Source organism: Nannospalax galili, unplaced genomic scaffold (assembly GCF_000622305.1).
Source record: "Nannospalax galili isolate Female #2095 unplaced genomic scaffold, S.galili_v1.0 scaffold369, whole genome shotgun sequence".
Taxonomy (NCBI): domain Eukaryota; kingdom Metazoa; phylum Chordata; class Mammalia; order Rodentia; family Spalacidae; genus Nannospalax; species Nannospalax galili.
In genome coordinates this window covers 1,358,451-1,380,498 of record NW_008360318.1, presented here as the reverse complement: position 1 = coordinate 1,380,498, position 22,048 = coordinate 1,358,451, and the positions used below count along the sequence as shown (strand labels likewise).

The 22,048-nt window shown below is 45.2% G+C and overlaps 2 protein-coding genes across 2 annotated transcripts in view; both read left to right on the top strand.

The window, feature by feature from the left end:
• Positions 1-1,788, top strand: part of Nek11 (NIMA related kinase 11) — a 331,808-nt gene extending 330,020 nt beyond the window's left edge. The window contains 1 exon segment of the mRNA XM_029559675.1: positions 1,610-1,788. Coding sequence (XP_029415535.1) covers positions 1,610-1,788 — 179 coding nt within the window.
• Positions 1,789-11,789: 10,001 nt separating this feature from the next.
• Positions 11,790-13,233, top strand: LOC103727286 (U8 snoRNA-decapping enzyme-like). The gene is made up of 4 exons (XM_017796099.1): positions 11,790-11,927; positions 12,022-12,061; positions 12,166-12,389; positions 13,114-13,233. The coding sequence occupies exons 1-4, from the start codon at positions 11,790-11,792 to the stop codon at positions 13,231-13,233; spliced, it is 522 nt and encodes a 173-aa protein (XP_017651588.1).
• Positions 13,234-22,048: the final 8,815 nt, after the last annotated feature.

The window sequence follows — 22,048 nt, the reverse complement described above, 5'->3', positions numbered from 1 at the left end:
TTCCTGATTTCAATGGGAATGCTTCCAGTTTTTCTCCATTTAGAATGATGTTGGCTGTGGGTTTATTATATATGGCTTTAATTGTGTTGAGGTATGTTCCCTCCAGTCCAATTCCCTCTAGGACTTTAAACATAAAAGCATGTTGAATTTTGTCAAAGGCCTTCTCTGCATCTATTGAGATGACGATGTGGTTCTTGTCTTTGAGCCCATTTATATTATTTATGACATTTATTGGCTTACATATATTGAACCATCCCTGCATCTCTGGAATAAAGTCGACTTGATCATGGTGGATGATCTTTTTGATGTATGTCTGTATATGGTTTGCAAGTATTTTGTTGAGTATCTTTGCATCTCTGTTCATTAAGGCTATGGGTCTATAGTTTTCTTTTTATTGTATTTTATTTATTTTGGGGGGAGACAGGGTCTCCCTTAGCCCCAGTTGGCCTGGAACCACTATGTAGGTCAGGCTGGCTTTGATCTCACAGAGATCTGCCTATCTCTGCCTCACAAGTGCTTGGATTAAAGTTGTGCACCACCACACCTGGAAAATTCTAAGGTTTAAGCACCATATTCACATGGTTTTCAGTGCTGCTTATCTTCATGTGTCTTCACCTGCCAAAGTGAACCATGGATGTCCTCAAGCCGCCACTGCTGGCTCCCACCTGATGTTCCTCCAGCTGTGAGAGATGGCATCGCTTCCTCCATGGAAGTGTCCTTGACTTATGCGACTGCAGACTTTCATAACCCCTCAAGTTTATCATGGTCCTGCATGGCTCTATGCCCACTCTTTCACTCCGTAAATATTTCCTGAACACCTACTAGTCATAAGTGAAATAAACATGCTAGATTTGGCAGCATGGTGATAATAATGCAAATCTATCCATGGATGGAAAAGAATAATGGAAAGTGTAGAAAGGGAATTCTCACCTTGGAGAACTTGGCCATGTTGCTTTACCCTTTTAAACCTCAGTTTCTCTATCTGCAAAGCAGATAGTTATTGGGAAGTGATGGAACATTGGAGAAATTCCCACTTAAGTCACTGGGCACCTGAATCTGTCCATGATCATAAAGCATCAAGGCTGACCTTACCATTCCCCTCCTCTGTGCACCTAGATGGGGTTGGAGATGGAGCCACATGGTCACTCAGCTGCCTGTACACTCACACACTTCCACTATTAATGTGCAGGCCAGTGTACAACCAAAGGGCGGCCCCCTCACCACAGAGCTGCATTATGCTGTTTGGATTTTAGACCTCCAAACTACAAGCTAAATAAATCTCTTTTCATCATAAGTAGCCCTTCTCGGTAATCCATTACAGTGATGAAAAATCAGAAGATACATCGTGTGTATACATGTGGATGAAGGCAAGAATTTTCCAAACTTCTTTCCTAGTATGTTCACAGTTTCTGAAAGAGTACTTGGAATATAACATGCAAGCATTATTTGTTGAATATTGTTCGGTGCTGAATTCTGTCTCTGATTTCCCTTTCCCCACCCCTAAATCCCAGGGCAGCAATATTATTTGACTAGGCAGTGGTTTAAAAACACCTTCTTGCGGTGATCCCCACGTGCAGCTTGTCATAATCTTTCCTAACTTTCTTGGCAGATCAGCCATGCAGAAGCTGGGAGTCGAAGTGTTTGAGGAGGCCTACAGTTACCTCAAGAGAGCAAGGCAGGAGCAAGCCAGTGACACAGAGATCCAGGAGCATCTTGAGAGGGTGGTACCTCGGGCCAGTGACTGTTTTGAGGTTGACCAGCTCCTCTACTTCGAGGAGCAGTTGTTGAGCCCAGTAGGCAAGGAACCTGCTCCCCAGAGCCTTCACTACGGAACTTCCACAGCAACCAAAAGGCCAGGAGTACACATTTCTGTGAAAATCCATGAACCTTACATGCTGGACTTCATCATGGCAAACGAGTGCATAAACTGGGGCTGCCATCTTTACCATCAGTTCCTCATCGGAAGTAATGACTTCTGTGGAGGAGTGCACATAGCCCAGCTGCCTGTGCATCACAGGTCATAGAAGTTGTTTCATTCTGCCCTATGGGGAGCTTATTGAGAAAGTCTGGCATCCTGAAAGGCTTTCCTTTGTATACAGCCCTTAGGATGTCCAACCAGCCCAGAGCATCCTGAAGATGGCCTGGGAGAAGACTCTTTCCTGGGGTCGAACTCTGGGCTGATCACCTTGAACTCTGTGCTGATCTCTAAGAACCGTGTGTGGCCAGTTTGCTTGTGAAGGCCACAGGACACTGGCTGTGTATGAGCTGGGATACCCATCTCAGCTCCATTCTTGATCAGCTTTGTATCCTTCCATCACTAACAAGCAAATGCTAGATAAACATGAGGGCTTAGATGGAAGATTCCAAAAGTGACTCCCTTCTGTGAGTCTTCAGTAATGCTGAAGACATTTATTTGTAATAAAAATAGATTCCACTGTTACAAAACAAATCACCAGTTTTTATCATTTCCTTGTGTATAAGTATATTCCAAAATATAATATAATTTTTCCTTTTTTCTATTAAAACCATAAAAACTGTACACGTGAATGAGGTATTATTTGATGTTTTCATATACACATATGTTGTGCAATACTTAAGTCAAGTTATACAAGCTGTCCCCTCAAACATCAGTTTTTTAATGCTTTTATTCTTTGAAAATTGTGTACATTTATAAAATGCATTTTGATTCTATCCATCCACCATTACCTTTCTCCAGTTCTCCCTAGTGATCCCCACTGTCACCTCCCAACTTCATGTCTTCCTTTTTTTTGTTGTTATACCATTAATTAATTAATTTTGGTTTTTTGAGACAGGGTCTCTCTGCAGTCCCAGCTGACCTGGAACTCCCTATGTAGACCAGGCTGGCCTCAATCTCACAGGGATCTGCCTGCCTCTGCTTCCCGGGTGCTAGAATTAAAGGCAAGTACCAGCATGCCCGGCACACTTTTCAATTTTAAAAAAGATTTATTGTTAATTATGTGTCTGGTGGGGGGTGGTATGTGTACATGAGTGCAGGAGCCTGCAGAGAGGCTGAGACCTCCTGGAGCTGGAGTCATCACTGGAATCACCTGACTTGGGGGTGCTGCCTGATATGCATTCTGGGAACTCATTCAAGTCCTCTGCAGAAGCAGAATGTGCTTTTAAGCCCTGAGCCACCTTTCCAGCCCCTGTCATGGTCATGGTTACTTAGAGGAAAAGCAAGGACGCTCTCAGAGTAACAAAGAAGGGACCTCACTTTAGGAACAGTCCCCTGGAGATCCCTGTCCTTTGATGACCAACCGGATTACAAAATGGTCAGAAAAGAGGGATTGTAGTAGAACTCAAGTTAAAGAAAGTTTCTGGATCCTCCTGCTGATAGTTTTTATAACAGTAAAATAGAATAATGCTTCTGTGAGTCACTGAGTCTCATGAGAAAATTCATAAACAGATTAACATACCCAGGGAATGATGTCTTGCATTTTAGAATATGTTTCTAAGAAGATAGGTACAGAACAAAAACATCTTACCCTCCAGAGATTCGTGCTGTGCACTGCCTCAGGCTTACCGGAGAAGAGAGCCAGGGAAACAGCACTTTGGATCATATGCCATGTCTTTGAGTGAAGCTCACTGAACTTTACTTCACTCATGTGGGAGCGAGGAGCAAGATTTAACATGCCTTGAAGAAAATACCTGTCATTGCTATTAGGACGTATTTCTCCTTCAGCAATGCATAGTCCTAATTTGGGGTGACTTCAGTGAGGGCGTTAATAACTAATCAATGAAAGATGGCGGGTATGACGCTGTCACAGATCTGAGAGAATAAAGGGATTTGCTGCTTTGTTGCTTTGCCAAACACACACACACACACACACACACACACACACACACAATCTCACAAATGCCAATTGACCTTTCTGCTATCTATTTATACAGAAGAAATACCACCAGCTATTTTGGGTGATGCAGAGGTAACACACACCAAGGAGATTGCTAGATGTTAATTATTTAATATCTGCAAAGCTCAGTCTGGAGCAAAAGCGCTAGGTCTATTATAAGAATCCAGTCATCACCATGGGATCAGCATGAAAGAGGCTGACAAATTAAGCTAATCTCAAAGGGGAAGACACTACAGTCCTCTTTTAAGATGAGACTTCAACTAGGGTGTCAGAAGGGAATGGGGCCAGGCTACCAATATGATAAAGAAGCAGAAATGAGACAAAGAACGGGTGTACATTGTGTGTGTGTGTGTGTGTCTGTGTGTGTGTGTATGTCTGTGTGTCTGTCAGGGGTAGATATAAATGAGGAATGCTTTTAAATACTTGTGCTACAATCTGCTTAAGAGAAGAAATTGCACACCAGATGGCACGGGTCCTAGAACTCTTTCTGCCATTATTGTGTGATTTAGAGCAGTTAATTCCTTCTAAATCTGTTTCTTGTCTATATCTGGACCATTGCTGCAAAGAACACAGTTAATAGATGGAATCATGTGAAATTGCCAGTGTGATTTGGCCTTGTGCAGAATGGCTTTAGATGGCTGTATCTTATGCTTGACTTTTGTTTATTGAAGCAGGATCTCCTTGTAAAACACTGCTGGCCTGAAACTCACTATGTAGACCAGGCTGGCCTTGATCTCACAGAGATCCCTCTACCTCTGCCTCCCGAGTGTTGGATTTAAGATGTGTGTGTAACTTTAAGGTTCTTCTTGCTATTTCTCACTCCTTTGACTCTGAGTTTGGCCTTAAAACCTGACTTGGCTGAGTGATGGTCTCGGTCTGAAGGTATGTTGGTACCATTGGATATGCTCTCTCACACTGCTGTCATCTCCAGTCAGTCCACCTGTCCCAGGACTTGGAGACTCAACGCAGAGTCCTCCTGAGAGAGCCCAGCCACCGTGCAACAAAGCATGGGTGATCCACAAACTGCTGAGCAAGCAAATGGCATTCCTATGTGCTATTGCGGTTTTCTGCTTGGTCATCATGCGTCACTGTGGCAATAAGATGACTAACTTCTGACATTCTGTCCCTTCTCTGACACTCAAATACACAGGCTTTATTTGGGGGGGGGCGGGCATTGATTTTTATAAATCTGGGGGAAGTTTATCTCAATTAAATGACTGTCCTTAGGAAAAAAATACACGATATCCCTTTTCAAAATAGTCCAGGCAAAGCATGAACTCTGTCTTTTCAGCTTTCAGACTGTTTCAGAAACTGAGCATGAAACCTACTTGAGTCATGTCTTTTGCAGATGTGATCTAATTTGTTTTTGTATTTTAGCTCAACATGCATTGAGTTCCCATTTTGTACTAGACACTAAGTTTGGGCACACATGTGTACTGGGTGGGGATATCAACTCTATAGTCCACACTAGTCTGGAATTCTCTATGCAGCTGAAGTCCTGTGTTGCAGCAATCCTCCTGCCTCGGCCTTTGGGGTCCTGGACTCCAAATTGTGCCCATTCCTGACACACAATTTCGAATGATAAGAATTCATCAATCAGGATCTTCTGAGTGGGGGATAAGGAGAATGAATTGGGAAAACTGAGGACTGAGTAGATGAGAGAGTAGGGAAGAAAGCTGTCTCGGAGGAATTCTATGTTTCCAATGAGGGGGACTGGACAGGACAGAGGGAGTTCACAGAGCTGGGGATACACAGATGATAGAGACTGGAGGAGGGCAGGAATATTGCTTTCATAACTTGATTAGTTGGGTTGGAGGTACCTATCGGGTGTTTGAGTGAAGAAGTCTAGGCCTGACATTGGAAGTCTGAATGAATGGGCCCTTATGATGAAATGTACCTAAACAATATAGCAGCAGATATTTTCAATGTGCCTACAAACAACCAAAAGCAAGGTTGGTTTCTGGAGGATTCTATCTCTTCTGAGGCTGTTAAGCATGGTTTGAAGGATGGGAATGCCTAGAAATAATACTGATTATCACTTTCCCTACTGGATAAATCCCAGCTCTCCCCACTGTGTGTTCTCTTAAATCAGTAGTCCCTCCTTTTGGCTCTGCATTCAAGGCATCTGGAGAATTCCATGAGGATTAAGTACAGTGGTTTAATATTAACTGGAAGGTGAGGATGTTGGTCTTCAGTCCCTCTAGTGCTGAAAAAGTGAGACTATATGTTCTTTCCTCCACCAAAAAGGCCCCTATGCATGAAAGGGTTTGTGAAAACTTAATTCAAAGGTCAATTGTAGCCTTTACCTTTATCTTCATGAGAAGCTAAAGATTTTTCTATTTCTAGCTTTTTTCTATAGAAAAACAAAATATATAAAAGAATAACACAATAAGTACTGTAAAGTCAGCATTTGACTTCAAAAGCTCTCAGTTCATGTTGTGTTAGTCAGACTTTTCATTGCTGTGAGTAAATGCCTGACAGAAACAACTTAAGAAGGGACTGTTTGGCTTTCCCTCTCAGAAGCTGCAGTGTATCCTGGTGAGAGAGTGTGGCCAAGCAGGGCAGCTCACATCATGGTAGCCAGGGGACAGAGGAGCCAGAAAACTGCTGGGCTTTCTCCTTTACCTTCTTTATTCAATCTGGGTCCCCCAGTCAATGATTTTTTTTTTTTTTAAGAGAGGCAAAGTGAGTTTTCCAAAACACTTTCTAGTCTGCTTTTTGCTCATGATTCTTATATAAACTTGTTTAAAAGCAGCTAGCAATAACAATACTGCAACCTGAAAACTGAGCTGCCTTGAAAATTTCTCCACTAGACTAAGCCTGTCACCTTACCACAAAATCTTAGGCTGGACAAGATGTTAACAAATTCATCTCCAGAATGTAACATGAATGGATCCTAGTCAGAGTCCCAGTGGTCACTGATACTATCTGAAACCTTGTGAGCACAATCTTTTCTGTCCACATCTCCATCAGCATAAGCTCCCACAGGAACTTCCCATTAAGCTCTGCTTAGACAGCACTCTAGAGCTTCTCAAGCCCAAACTTCCAAAGTCTTCCAAATTCCTCCCACAAAACAGTTCCAAGGACATCTGAGCCACACAGTTACATAATTATAGCAACAACTCCATTCCTGGTGCCAATTTTCTCTGTTAGACTTTTCATTGTTGTGACAAAATAGCTGACAGAACTAACAGTGTGGGAGGAAAGATTTATTTTGATAATAAGTTTCAGAGGTTTTATACATCATAGTAGAGCAGAGCAGCTCTCATCACCACAGCCAGAAAGCACAGAGAGAGGAAGAAAACATCTATGCTTGCGGGCTTTCCCTTTTCTTCCGCCTGGACCCTCAGCTTTTGGGACAGAGCTACTCACAGACAGGGAAGGTCTTCCCTCTTGATTCTCTCTGGAAACACCTCAGGCACATCCAGAAGTGCGCTTTCCTAATTGCCTAGGCCCTACGTTGTCAATCAAAATTCGCTTTATTCTGATTTCCTTAGGCATCGCCTATGGTCCTCTTTCTGGTCTGGAATATCACATTTCATTCGGTCTTGCCATGTTTCCTTCTCTTCTTTTATTAAGTTTCTCAGTTGCTTCACGACTGCTCTAAACTGTATTGCACCTAATTCACATGCTAAAATCCTAACCCAATGTGTTGGTATGGAGGTGGGGGAGGCCTTTGGGAGTGACTAAATCATGAGAGTAGGGCTTTCATGAATAGGATTAGTGGCCTTATAAGAGACAGAGACAGCAGAGAGTTGCCTTGCCTCTTCTGATCTGTGAGGTTTCAGCAACAGGAAGGTATTCAATGAACCAGGAACTGGGCCCTCACCAGACAACAAATCTGCTAAGCCCCTGATCCCGAACTTCTCAACCTTGAGAACTATAAGAAATAAATTTTGGTTGTTCCCCCATCCAATCTATGGTATTTTGTTCTAGCAGCCCTAATGGACTAAGGGAATAACCTCCACAACTTCGAGGCCCACTCATCAAATTCGTTGTAGAGTCCCTGCTCTGGGATTCGTTCAGTGATTTTTTTTGGTGATCGGGTTGGGATTATCTTCTTAGGAGGAAGATAACAGATAAAAGTATCATTTTCAACATATCCCATCAAAGGTGCACTGGAAGACAGGAGTCTCAAGTTCTCCCACAAGGTTATCACTAGCCACCTTCCTGATTCCATACTGTTTCCTTTGAAAGCAAGTCAGTGTTCAATACATATACTAGGGTAATAGAATTATACTGCATCTCCTTGATGGCAAAGTTGCTACATCAATTATTTCCAGTTTTTTCTGTACAGAAAGTTTTTATGTACTCTCACATTAATTTAAATGTCATCTCTTAATACCTTATATCAGTGTAGAACTAGATACTTAATTTAATCCAACACTGCTTAATTTTGTTACTCATTTCAGCTTTAGTCAGTGGGAGCTCTTCCTTAGGTTCCTGTGTCTTCCCTTTAACATCCCTCGATATGGTCCTCTCCTCTCCCCTTCTCTCCACCTTTTTCCTCCTCCTCTTCCTCTTCTTCTTCCTCTTCTTCCTCCTCCTCCTTCCCCTCCTCCTCCTCCTCCTCCTCCTCCTCCTCATCCTCCTTGTCCTCCTCGTCCTCCTCCTCCTCCTCTTCCTCCTCTTCCTCCTCCTCCAACTTTGTCTCCTCCTTTTTTGCTACACTAGGGGAGACAGAATACAGGACATTTCACATGCTGTGTAAGTGCTTTGATACCCACCTACACCCCCCAGTCCTAGGTTTTTCTTATTTATGAAAGATCTCCTCCCCCTCCTCCTCCTCCTCCTCCTCCTCCTCTAATGCATAGTAAGGTGCTTCAAGCTCCTTATTTCATAATGCATATTTCCTACCTGAGGGCTAGAACCAGTCATTTCTCTAAAGCGTCTTGGGCTTGGTTGTTGGCTGGTTTTAATTGGAAAACAACACTGGAAACCAAAATCAAGTAGGCAAAATGATCTTGCTATAACCTATAGGCCATCTCAACTACTGAGCAAGGATTATGTATGTGCAATATCCCTGGTGTACGTACATATTTAAAAATATCTCCATGTGTAAACATCTATGTCTATATTAAGCTAAACAAAAATTCATACCAATATCTTCAACTGTAATCCATTAAACATGGATCATTCTAGACTCTCCCTGATATTTTACAAAGATATTCTTTTGTATTCCTTATAAATTGGTAGATTATACTTTAACAACATTTTTGAGAAGAATATTTCCTAGGAGACGACATGCCATTCTGCCATGAGGTAACTAATTAAGCTGGTTGTCTTCAATGATGACCACTACTAAGGATCCTTTATTTTTTATTTAAAAAGCTACAAAGCTAGACCTGGTAGTTCACACCTGTAATCCAGCATGCAGAATGCAGAGGCAGGAAGATCTCAAGTTTGAGGTCAGTCTGGGTTACATAGTGACTATAAGATCAGTCTTGGCTACTAATTAAGGTCCTGTCTCAAAAAAAAAAAATTTTTTTTTTTGGTCTTTTTGAGACAGGGTCTCCCTGTCCTGGAACTTACTATGTAGACCAGGCTGGCCTTGAACTCACAGAGATCTGCCTGCCTCTGCCTCCCGACTGCTGGGATTAAAGGCGTGTGCCACCACGCCCAGCCAAAAAAAATAAGTGAAAATTTTGGTAAGTATGCTCCTTACTGCAACATGGTATAAGGGAAATGTCCCCTTTAACTATTTACTAGCCCTATGGGAAAGCCTATAGTAAAAGGTGGGAAGGAAGGAAAAATGCTTAGTCCATTTCTCCATGCTTTTTAAGATAATCAGTTGATTCCCTGGCATCCTCCAAACATGGCCACTGAGTTATTTTTTATCTCTGCCAATCATTAGGTAAATGGAACAACCAGGCACATGGCTCAAGTCCCCCTGCAGCCTTGATTGCTGGCAACTTGTCTCAGGTGGGAAGGAGAGGGTGAAGGGCAGAGAGACCCGTGAAAGGCCTGGCAAGGCCAGGGGACCTGGAAGACTTCTAATTTCATTTATCTGGGAAAAGCACTGGTCTTCAACACCATCGGTTCCCAGGTGGCTGGTGCACTCGTTTTAGGGTACTCCTGTGGCCTAAGAAATAGCTGCATTCAATTTGTAAAGCCTCAGACAACTACAGAAGAGAAACAGAAGAGCCCATGCTCTGTAAAGTGTGTTTTGACCCTAAATCCTTAAAGGTAGGTCCATACAGGAGGCAAACTAAGTCACTTTAGATAACAGGAGGGTGACAACACTGGATCTCAACCCTGATAGTTTGTCAACTGAAAGATGTTTTTAGAAAACACCTCAGGGTCCTTACTATACCTGATTCAATTTAGCCACAGTGGCAGTTTTCATAAGTTTTTAATAAATGTTCTGGTCCTAACCTTTAACCAAGATTATCCGCCCCCCGCCCCCTGCCCCGAACTCCAGCCAGCTACTAACAACTGTATCATGCCTACAGCCTCATCACCTTGATGCAGCTGCTTCATATTAATACATAGCACCTCTACCCTGTCCTGCTACTCAGAAGAAGCCAGGAAAGATGATGCAAGAAACATTTCCTTCTTCTGCCCTTCTTGGGATGCAGAGGCCTGGTATGTGTGGCTGAGTTCTTCCTTTGATGTAAGGCACACTTGACACGAAGAATGGCTGCATGTGCTCTGTGACAGGCTCTATTCTGAGTGCATTCCATTTCTCCCCATCCTAATAAGTTAATACCATCTCCATTTAAGAGATGTTCAACGGGGGACCTGAGAGAGTTGAGTGATTTCTCAGGTCCCTATCCTGAGACTGGATGAGATCTTGGCTTTTCTTGATTTAAAGTCTCTTATAAACTGACCTTATACCCAGGCCTGCTTCAGGAGCTGTTTTGGTCTTGCTTTACTGTTGTTAACAGAGACGGTGTCTAGGGTCTCTTAAGAGTAGGGGAAAGCCTAGACTCAAGAGAGGGATCTGAATCCCTGTTTTGCAGTATCAGGATCTGAGTGGCCACCTGCCCTTAGGTAAGGCAATACACCTGTCCCTGAGCCTTCTTCCAAGCTCAAAAGACTAAGAGTGCTTAGGGGTAAAGTCTAGAAAATCTCTGATATTTCCTGTATCTCTGACCTCTCCTCACTCTCGTAGCTGGACCATAAGGTTTCATCCATAGTAACTTCTTTCTTCCCATTTTAATTGGATCCTGTGACTTCCCCATGAGTCATTTCCGGTGCCCTGGAGCCCCACCCCATCACTGTCTAGTGCCTACCGAGAGGCACAGTTCCTCCATATCACTGCTTAATACTGATCACAATCCTCTCACCACTCACTCAAAAACTGACACCCAGGCCAGAAACTGTAACCTAATGCTAGCCTAACTCCCCCAGCTTACATTCACAGAATCCTCAGAAATCACCACTCTGGACAGATCTGACTTCTACCCAGGGCAGCTCTCTATGCCCAAGGTCACAGGATCAGCTGAGGGCCTCTGAAGCCAGCCCAGTTTCTTACGTGGACTCCGACCCACCTTCTCTGGTTCCACCCAGACCAAACTTGAGGCAGCCCCTCAACACTCCTTCAGCTCCCAGTTCTCCTTAGTAGTTAGATCTTGCTCAGCGTAGAAACACCCCCCCCCCAATCTTTCCAGGCCTCCTAGGGAACTCCTTAGATATGACTTAGCAGCGTTTACCTGCTGAGCGCTTAAATCCAGGGCATCAGCCACACCGTTAGCCACATCCTGATCCAAGTCCCAACCTTGAGGAAGCTTTCAGCTTCCCAAGGTTCTGGGGGCCTTTCTCCTCTCCAAGACCTAAAAGCTCCACCCTGATTGGCTGGCGTTCCACTAGCAAAGCCTGGCACTAAAGAGTTGGTGTTCTGCCCATGGACCCTGCAGGTGATACGGAGTGAGATTCTCCCGCTTCACCACGTGGGCAGAAACCCACGTGTCCATGGCCACAACCTATAAAGTGAGCCTGGCGAAGGCTTTGGCGCTGAAGTCCGACTGGAGGCATCTTTGTTACGTGACGCTGTACTCACCTGACCCCGGAATGCTCTTTGACTGCATACCGCTGCGACATGCTGTACAGGTGAGAATCTGCCATGCCGGCCACTCACTCCCCCTCCCCCTCCTGGGGGAAAGCTTTCTAGCTCCCAGCCAACCCTAGCTCCCTCCTCCCTCAGATGTACATGCGCTTCGATGGCCGCCTGGGCTTCCCTGGAGGTTGCGTGGACTGTCAGAGCCTGGAGGAAGGGCTGGAGGAAGGGCTGGAGGAAGGGCTGCAGAACAAGCTGGGTGAGGGGGTGTCCAAGCACTCATCCCTGGAGGTTGCGTGGACTGTCAGAGCCTGGAGGAAGGGCTGGAGGAAGGGCTGCAGAACAAGCTGGGTGAGGGGGTGTCCACCTTCTGCGTGGAGCACACAGACTATCAGAACTCCCTCATGGACGCCAAATCGCACCTGGTGGCCCACTTCTATGCCAAGCATCTGACGCTAGAGCAGCTGCAGGCTGTGGAAGCTGGTGCCCCACGAGCCAGGGACCACGGGCTGGAGGTGGGGTCAGCCTGGGACCCCCTACCCCCACCTGCCTCCCAAAGAAAAGTCCCCTAGAAGGTCCTGGGCCCAGACCCTGTGTTCCTGGCCTCTACAGAGATTCCTAGAACACACTTGTCCAGGGGTCACCCACTTTCTTTTGATAATTATGATAATGCTCAGGCATGACACCATATCTCTTGAGTTTGGGCTCCTTTCTCTTAGGTAGACTAGGGGTGTAGGGAGATAGGTGTATGTGGAGGTGATTTTCAAACTATAAGTATCAAATCATCAGAAGAAAAGTGATTCCTGTGTTCACACAGGAAGCTCAGGGAGTAAAACAGTGACTTCTGGACTCCACCCCAACAGCCCTTATTGAGAGAAGAGTTGGGAGATCTGTGAATTTGCCGGTTTTCCATTTGCCAAGTTCCCAAGGGATGCCCTTTGGAACTATAGCCATGCAGGTCCCACAGTTAAGAACCACTGGCTGTGCCTGCAAGTGCCCTGCCTTCATCCAGAAGCCAGAAAAGTTTCTAGGAGAGATGTGAGAAGGATTAACATCAATGGAGTTGAATAGGCTGTCTTGGGGCATTTGTCAGCACAGGATTGGGCCCATTAAACCTCTTTGAGATATGAGCCTTGGGCCAAATATATAGGGTTTTGGGGGCAGGGCAGGCATTGTCTACCCTAGAATGATATTGCTGCAGTGAGAATTATGTCCTGTCCCATCGCCTTCCTGCCACAGGTGCTGGGCCTGGTGCGGGTGCCCCTGTACATCCTGCGAGATGGTGTGGGAGGCCTACCTGCCTTCCTGGAAAATTCCTTTATTGGTGCTGCCCGGGAACAACTACTGGAAACCCTCTAAGTCTTGGAACTTCTGGAACCTAGAACTGTTGCAAGCCTCAAGAATTGAGCTTCCAACCAGAAACTGCCCTCTAAGGGGCAAGGAAACTGAGATGAGGGCTTTGGCAGTGGGGGTGGGATATGCTTTCTTTTCTGGGCCTGAGAGGTGATCCATGATACCAGATTAAAAGAAGGAAGTGTGTGGTGTGTAATATATATTGAACAGAGGACCTTGTCCCATGGCATCAGAGGCAAAACTCCACAGCTCATCGCAGGGTCCTAGCAGTTCCTCAGAGGCCTTCCCTACACATGTGCTCACGGAGCATGGGTGATGCAGGCATGCGTGCAGTGTGTGACCACACATAGCCTGCCACACTCTCCCCATCCTGTCTACTTTAGCCAGAATGTGGCATTAGTGGCACCTGGCTTACACAATCCTGTCTCCTTACTAGTAAACATGGACCATCCTTCCCTCTCCAGTAAGGCTGCTCTCCAGGGTCTAGTTTGCTGGGGAAGTAGAGGCAGAGAACTTCTTGTCCTGAGAATGGCCCCACCTTACCTGGAGCCTAACCAAACCTGCAGGCTCCAGAAAGCACCTTCCCTTTTCTTTTCCTGAAACTGAGTGTAAAGGGTCAGAAGGAGGCAATGGCTTCTTGGCTGACTTTGGATTTTGAGACTTTTGAATGTCTGGTCTCTGAGCAGCATTCTCCAGGAATTCAGAAGAGAGCTGACCCAAACCTTGTCTTGCCAGCCCCTAACAAAAAGAGCCAGGAAAGGAGGCTGTTAACGGGGCCTCTTCAGCTCTCTCAACAGATGCCAGTTAGGCATCTGCTAAGGGCCTGGCATAGTAAAGGTATAGAGACTCTTAATGTTGCTGTTCAAGATTCAGAACATAGCAAACTTTTTCTTGATGGGCCAAATAATGATTCTTTTATGCCCTGTGAGTCACACATTTTTCCAAATTCATTAGCTGACAAATGAGAAAAGGGATTTTTTTTCATGTTCAACATGCTTAAAGTATGAGTATTGAGTTATGGCTAAAGTGTACTGGTTAACACAGGTTCTGTCATGGTTTTGTGAGCAAATACTTAAAAAATTATTTAGCAATTTAGTATATCTCTTGAACTTATTACTCAAGTGAAATGTCCTTTGGCCAAAATCTGTCCAGTTTGCCTTCAGCTCCTGGTAATCAGCATCCTATTTTCTATGTGTTTAACTTTTTTAGATTCTACACATAAATATAATCATGCGGTATTTATTGCTGCTTTATTTCACTTAGCATATCCTTCAGGTTCGTATGTCTGTTAGAAATGACAGTGACAGCTGGGTGTTGGGAGGCAGAGGCAGGTGGATTTCTGTGAGTTCCAGGCCAGGGAGACCCTGTCTCAGCAGTTAATCAATCAACCCTAAAAAAAAAAAAAAAAAAAAAAAAAAAAAAAGAAAGAAAGAAAAAAAGAAATGGCAATGTCTTTTTTAAGGCTCTGTAGTATTCCATTGTGAACCTAGAACCTATTCTCCTTATCTTTCATCTGTTTTGTTCATACAAATCATGCTGTCTGGGCAGGTAGAAACCTCTTCAATATACTGATTTCATTTTCTTTGTTGGTATCCCCGGAAAAGGGTTGCTGGATCTCATAGTAGCTCATTTTTAGTATTTTCTGATACCTACATACTGTTTTCCACAATGGCTACACTAATTTGTATACCCACAGCATGCTAGCCTTCTCTTTTCTCTAAATTCTTGCCGGTACCTAGGTTTGTATGTTTCGGTAATAGTTATTCTACCAGGTGTGTGGTGATAGCTCATCCTAATTTTGATTAGTTACATTGAATGCTTGTCAGACATTTGTATGTCTTTTGAGAAAGAGATTTTCAGACTTTGCCCAATATCTGTATCTACTGCATTTATTATTTACCAAGGGGCACATGCAAGTCACAGCATGAGTTGAAGTCAGAGGTTGTATAAAATCTCCCTTCTGAGGCTAGAGAGATGGTTCAGTGGTTAAGAATTCTGGCTGTTCTTGCAGAGGACCCAGGTTTGGTTCCCAGCACCCATATGGTGGGTAGCAGCCACCTTGTAACTCCAGTTCCAGGGGTTCCAACACCCTCTTCTGACCTCTGTGGGCATTGCACGACACAGGTGCACTTACATACCTGCAGGCAATACATTCATACACGTAGAATAAAAATAATAAACAAAACAATTTTTTAAAACCTGCCCCCCTTCCTACCCCTTCAAAATATTTTTTATTTCTGCACTGGTCCCAATTTTGTCCTCTATGACTGGGTTTCATTAGCTCTTGTGTTGTAAGTGTTCCCAAACTGATGTTTCCAGGGGGAACACTGGAAAGTTTTATTCTGTCATCTCGCATGAGTGGCAGCCCCTTATGGTTGCTCTGGCAACTCCTTAACTTTGCCTTGTCAGAAATACAGGCCAGCTCAGTAGGTAAAGCCACGTGCCACCAGGGCTGATGAACCTGAGTTCACAGGAGCCATATGGTGAAAGAAGAGAACTGACCCCTAGAAATTGAAGCTGCTCTCTGATTAATAACATTTTCATGCTATTTTTTTGGTAAATGTTCATAAGGAAATAAATAAGGAACTGCTAAAGAGACATTTTGATATTTCAGACTCAAACTAAAGATTGTCTGACTGGGGCTCATTTTTTTTTTTTAAAGAACTTTCCAGAGAGAGGCATGTGTGACAGCCTTGGGACAAGAATAATCTTGGTAAAGTATCCCAATATAGTTTGATGGTATTTAGATCCCCTCCCCTATCCACACCTTCCCCCACTGCCCCTGCCCAATTTAATGTCTATACACACACACACACACACACACACACACACACACACACAAAATACAGCCTATAGAGTCTGATTTGTGTCTCCAAATGTCCTTCAGTGTGTCCATTCACTGGGTCCACCAAAAGGCCCATCCCCATAAGACACTGTCTCTTCCCCTCCCAGCATACATCAATTGCCAAAAGCTCCTTAGGTTGGGATTTCTTACCCACTTCCCCATGTCTATGTTGGGATTTTGTCTGGTTTGAGCTTTCATAGGGCATGTGCATGCTCTCACCATTGATGTGAGTTCATATGAGGAACTGACCAGCTGTCTGGAAGATTCTGTTTCCTTGTGGTCATCCATCCCCTCTGGCACTTACAATCTTTTTAACTCTTCTTCCGTAATGATTCCTGAACTTTGGAAGGCAGAGGTTTGAAATAGGTGTCCTGTTATAGTTCATGTGCTGGAGATCTAACTCTTACTGTGACCATAAATCAAACCTTTAAGAAGTGAGGCCTTGGAGCTGGAGAGATGGCTCAGCAGTTAAGAACACTAGCTGTTCTTGCAGAAGACCAGTGTTCGAATCCCAGCACCCACATGGCAGCTAACAACTGTCCTAACTCCAGTTCCAGGGCGTCCGACAGCCCTTTCTGTCCTCTGCAGGCATCGCATGACACGGGTGCACTTACCTACATGCAGGCAATACACGCATACACATAAAAAAAGTAAAAACAATAAAATATTTTTTTAAAAAAAGAAAAAGAAGTGAGGTCTAGTGGGACGTAGTTAAGTCATAGGAACTAAGAGGCAGAGACACAGGCAGGTCATTTTAGAGATCAAGAACAGAATAAGTTAGTGATGGATAGTGGGGGCAAGTTTAACGTCCCTAAGGTAGGAGTGGAGGGAGCAGTTAACTCTGGAGTGATTTGCATATTAGAAGTCTTGAGATGGTAGAAAATTGAACGTGGAGAGGATAGGGTGGAAGGTGGATTTGAGACATGGAGAGCTTGAGAGATTTCAGCTGGTTAAAGCCATGAGAATTGCTTGTAAAGGAAGGAGGTGCAGGGCTGGAGAGGCGGAAGGTGGGATGAGCAACCAAGTGAGTGAGGAGACCAGAAACCGACACATGTTGGAGAGGTGGCAAGACCCGGGAGCCAATATTTCCGATGACTAAGAGCCAATAAGGAAGCAGAAAGACAAAAGGATATGCCAAGACAGGACCTCCAGGACAGGAACCCTTGAAGAAGGAAGGGTGGGTAGAGCCTTGGAACGGCAATGCAGAGCCATAGGGACCCTACTGGGCCTTGGCCTTTAAAGTATGGTGGATGGTCAGGAGCAGCTCTAGAGTCCCTGTTCATATGTAGAGAGCTGAATTACTGTGTCCTTTCACCTAATCTAACCTGGATCTTAGGTTTATATGCTATGTAAACTCTTAGGTGGGCAGCTAGAGGGAAGTGACCTGCATGTGCCTCCCAGACCTCGGTCTGAGCCAAGTGCATCTGTGTTGATAATATGGGACCTCAGTCACCTCTGCAAAGGAAGTAAGGACCTGGGGCAGAGAGAGAAAAAACCACTAGCTGACCTCCATCTCAAGATCTGATTCCAAGGAACCCTACACCAAGAATTCATTCCCAGAAGTCACACGCCATTTTTTCAGTTTTGTGAGTGTTGGGTGGGCATGTCCTCTGAGGAAACTAAAACGGAACCCCTGGAGACAGAGGCTGAGAAACGCTGAGCACACTGGGAAAAAGGGGAGGAGTAGTCACCATTTGGGGACGGAGCTCGGGGACCTCGGGCGGGACTCGCACTAATGGCTGGGGTCTCAAATATGGGCGAGAAAGCGCCTACCAGAGTTCATGTCTTTTTAAGTGACCCTCTAAACTTTGTTGGCAGGCCCTAATAAATATTCTGTAACTTAAGAGAAATGCTGTGATGGTTTAGTTAGAACCACGCTCTGGAATCCCAGAGAGCAAGCATGGGCCTCTCAGAGGAAAATTTGGAGTGACAGTGATACTCCACTGGAGTTGGCCTAGATGGTCTGGTAACTACATTCTCCGGCCTCCACGGAAGGCTTTATGTCTGCTTTTTACTTAAATGAAATTCTTATTTTTTGACTGCTCTGGTACTGGGGAGGGGTAGGTGCCCTTATCTCCCCTTCCTTATCTAGCAAGCATTCCTCCCGGGTAATGGGTCCCTTCTCTACCAGCCATCATATAAAAGTTCTCTGTTCTGGATTTGAGGCATTTCCCTAGCCTGGTCCTGGCACTGCCTGTCTGGCAGGAGGGAGAAAGGCAGGCTAGACTGTGCATGGCTCCTCTGACCCATCCCCATCCTGCTGGGGGGATGGTTAGTGGGTATGGCAACCACTCAGGCTTCCCTGGGCCCCTTAAAGGGAGGAAGGAAGACAGGATCGCCTTTCAGCCTTCAACCCCTGCTCACTGCAGTGAGGACTTTGAACTGAGAGCTCAGCCTCCTTCCTTATCTGAAGCTTGGGGTTGTGATTCCTGGGGAGAGGGTTAATAGAGGGAGCATTTGACATTAGCTTTGGGCAGATCAGCCAGCACTGTGTCAGCAGATGCTCTGATTCCTTCCTGGGAAGGAGCGGGCAGGGCCACCTCTCCCCAAACACACACTTCTGCTTTGCTCAGCCGAACAAGCAAGGAGTTCCCAGTTCTCAGCCTTGCGCTTTCCCTGGACTGTAGCGGCTGTTGTGCCCAGCAAACACTTTTGGGCTTCTTAGCCAAAGTCCTTGTCAGTTGCCAGGTTTTTGGCACAGCTGCTGATTCCTGGCAGAACCAGGTGGGGAAGGACTGTTTTCTTCCATTTGAACTTGGCTTTTGAGGCAGGCTAAGTGAAACAGGTAGGGCAAGTGGGAGGGAAGCAGGAAGGGGGGCTTCCTCTGACTTTCAGCTTTTTGTACAGGAAGCATTTAACTCTTGTACCCCAAATGTACAGATGTACTGGGAAACAGAAAAAGCAAAACTTGGTAAAAACATTTGCACAGGACATCAGAAAGCAGTGTGGAAGGTGTTAGCTGTGGCTCATCCTAGAAAGACAGAAGAGTTTTGCAGAAGGTGGGACATTATTCAAAACACAGTCATTAGAGACGCAAGAGGTATGGGCAGGGCCAAGGAAAGGAGACTGTCCCCATAGAGTTAGGCCTCAGAACATCTAAGAATGAGAAACTTTATAGCCCTCTCCCCAGGCCCCCCAGATCCCCCAGATCACCCAGATCTCATCTGCCTGGCTGCTTGTTTCAATGCACATTCTCTGCAGTGGTGAACACAGTCTGGAAGAGACTCCATAGGAGGAGTTAAAACCACCCATACACCCCCTACTCAGCTTCACTTTCAAACTCAGAAACCAGCAGTAGGGAAGGGCACAGAGGACCTGAGAGGCTCAAGGAGACTCCTCCCTCACCAGCTCCTAGGCTAGAGGAAGTCCACATTTCAGACTTTTCCAGGAAGTGTTCAGCTTACCCAGATGCACAGGAGCAAAACCAGGGCCACCCAGGCCCCACCCCAGCTCTCTTCCTCTCTTTCCATGGGCGTTCTCCACTAGCACATTGTCAAAGGATGCTGTCCTCCACTCAATGTGACAATCCCTGCATAAAGAGCAAACAGAAATGGAAATAGGAAGTCCCCAAGCGGGGCTGCTGTTCCACCCTCTCAGGCTTCTGAAGGCCACTCCTGGTAGATTTACATCCTGGCATCCTGAGATAGCTCTAGGGTGTGGGTGGAGTCAAAGGCCTGTGGGGCAGGGAGCGAAGCTGTGAGCCCTCCTGTTTGAGAGCCAGAGGGAAGAGTTGCCTCCAATCTCCTGTAAATACAGTGACAGCGCGGGGCCTGGTGCCTCAAAAGGGAGAGAACCTGGATGAAAAGGGCGATGAGCTTGTTCTGGAAAGTTTATTTCAGGGACAGAGCAGCAGTTAGTCTGGGAACTTAAGGGACGTGCTGACAGTGGAAGGAGAGGCAGGAAGAGGTGAGGCACGCTGGCAGCTCCAAAAGAAGGGTTTAGGGAGATGAGTCTGTTAGAGAACTTCACAGACCCCCAGAAGGGCAAAGAGCATCACCAACACACAAAGTACCTCTGATACAGAGAGCAGAATAAATGAAACCACTTCTGACACGACAAACAGGAAAGCGACAACAGGTGGAAAGAGAGGTCAGACAGCAGCATTTCAGAGTAACTCTTATTAATAGAATGGAAATATTATCCGGCATGACACATGTAAATCATCAGTATTTTCAAGTGACCAAGAAGAAAACTTCCCTGAACACAGAGAGCCTGCACCTGCAGGTTACAGGACTCTCTGTTAAGGGATGAAAGAAAATGGCAGGTGCATGAAGCAGCTTCCATTGCTGTGACAAAATACTGAATAAAAACCAAAAGAAGAGTTATTTTGGCTCAGAGTCTTGGAAGTTTTGGCCCATGAAAGCCATGCTTTGTCTATGGGCCTGTGGTAATGAAAACACCATGGCAGTTAGCCTGCTAGGAAGAGGTGGGGGGAAGTCTGGGCTTTCAACATCCCCATCATCATGCCTGATATGGTGGCTCACTCAGGAGGCAGAGGCAGGCAGTTCTCTGTGAGATCAAGGCCAGCCTGGTCTATGTAGTGAGTTTCATGTGGGCTGAGGCTAGGGACACCCTGTCAGAAAAAAAACCCAAAAAACAAATCAATATCCCACATCAGCAGCCATCTTCTTGTAACTACTATTTGTGGATCTACCTCCACAAATATTCACCACCTCCCATTAGTGCCACCAGCTCATCAAAAGGTGGCTTAGCAGAAGAGGAGTTCAATAATCAAGTAGATAGGATGGCCTGTTCTGTGAATAACAGTTTGTCTCTTTCTCAGCCATCCCTGTCATTGCTTAATGGGCCCATAAACAAAGTAGACATGGTGGCTGAGATGGAGCTTATGCGTGGGCTCGACAACATGGACTTTCACTTATCAAAGCCTGACCTGGCTACCGCAGCTGTTGACTGTCAAATATGCTAGTAGCAGAGCCCAACACTGGGTCCCTGATATGGCACCATTCTCTGGGGTGACCAGTCAGTAACCTGGTGGCAGGTTGATTACATTGGCTCACTTCCATCATGGAGGGGACAGCACTTTGTCCTTAGTGGAATAGATACTCATTCTGCTTATAGGTTTGCCTTTCCTGCCAAAACTATCATTTTACAGAATGCCTTACCCACTGTCATTTTATTCCACACGGCATTGTATCTGTTCAGGGAACTCACTTCACAGCCAACCAAGTGCAACAGTGGGCTCATGCTTATGGAATTTACTGGTCTTACTCATGTCCCCCACCATCCTGAAGCAACTGGATTGACAGAACCATGAAATGGCTTTTTAAAGACACAGTTACAGAGCTACTTACATTGCAATAGCTTGAAAGGTTGGAGAGAGGTTCCCTAGAAGAGAGTATATAGTTTGAATCAGTAACCAATATATTGTTTCTTTTGTAGCCAGGATTGATGGGTCCCAGAATTAAGGGGTGGAAATATGAATGGTACCACTCATAATCACCCCTAGTGACCCACTAGCAAAATCTTTGCTGCCTGTTCTTGCGAACTTATGTTCTGCCAACATAGAAGTTTTGGTTCCAGACTGGGAGATGCTTCTTTCAGGAAGCATAACAAACAGTCCATTGAACTAGAAGTTAAGACTTCCCCTGGTCCCTTTGGTACCTGATGCTCTAAAGTCAATAGGTTAAGGAGTTACAGTGTTAGGAGGGGTAACTGACCCAGACTACCAAGGGAAAATTGAACTGCTCTTCCACAATGGAGGTAAGGAAAAGTATGTCAGGAGTGCAGGGGAACCTTTAGGGCACCTCACTGGTGGTATCATATTCCATGATTAAGGAAACTTGAAGCAGAATCTTGAAGCAACTCAACACAATACGACCACGCACAGTCAAGAGCAGAGAATAATGAATTAATACTTCTCTGCCTGTGCCCAGCTCACCCTCTCCACTCTTCCACAGGTCATAGTCCCCTTTCTAGGGAATGGTGCCACCCACAGTGGGCAGATCTTTCCTCAAT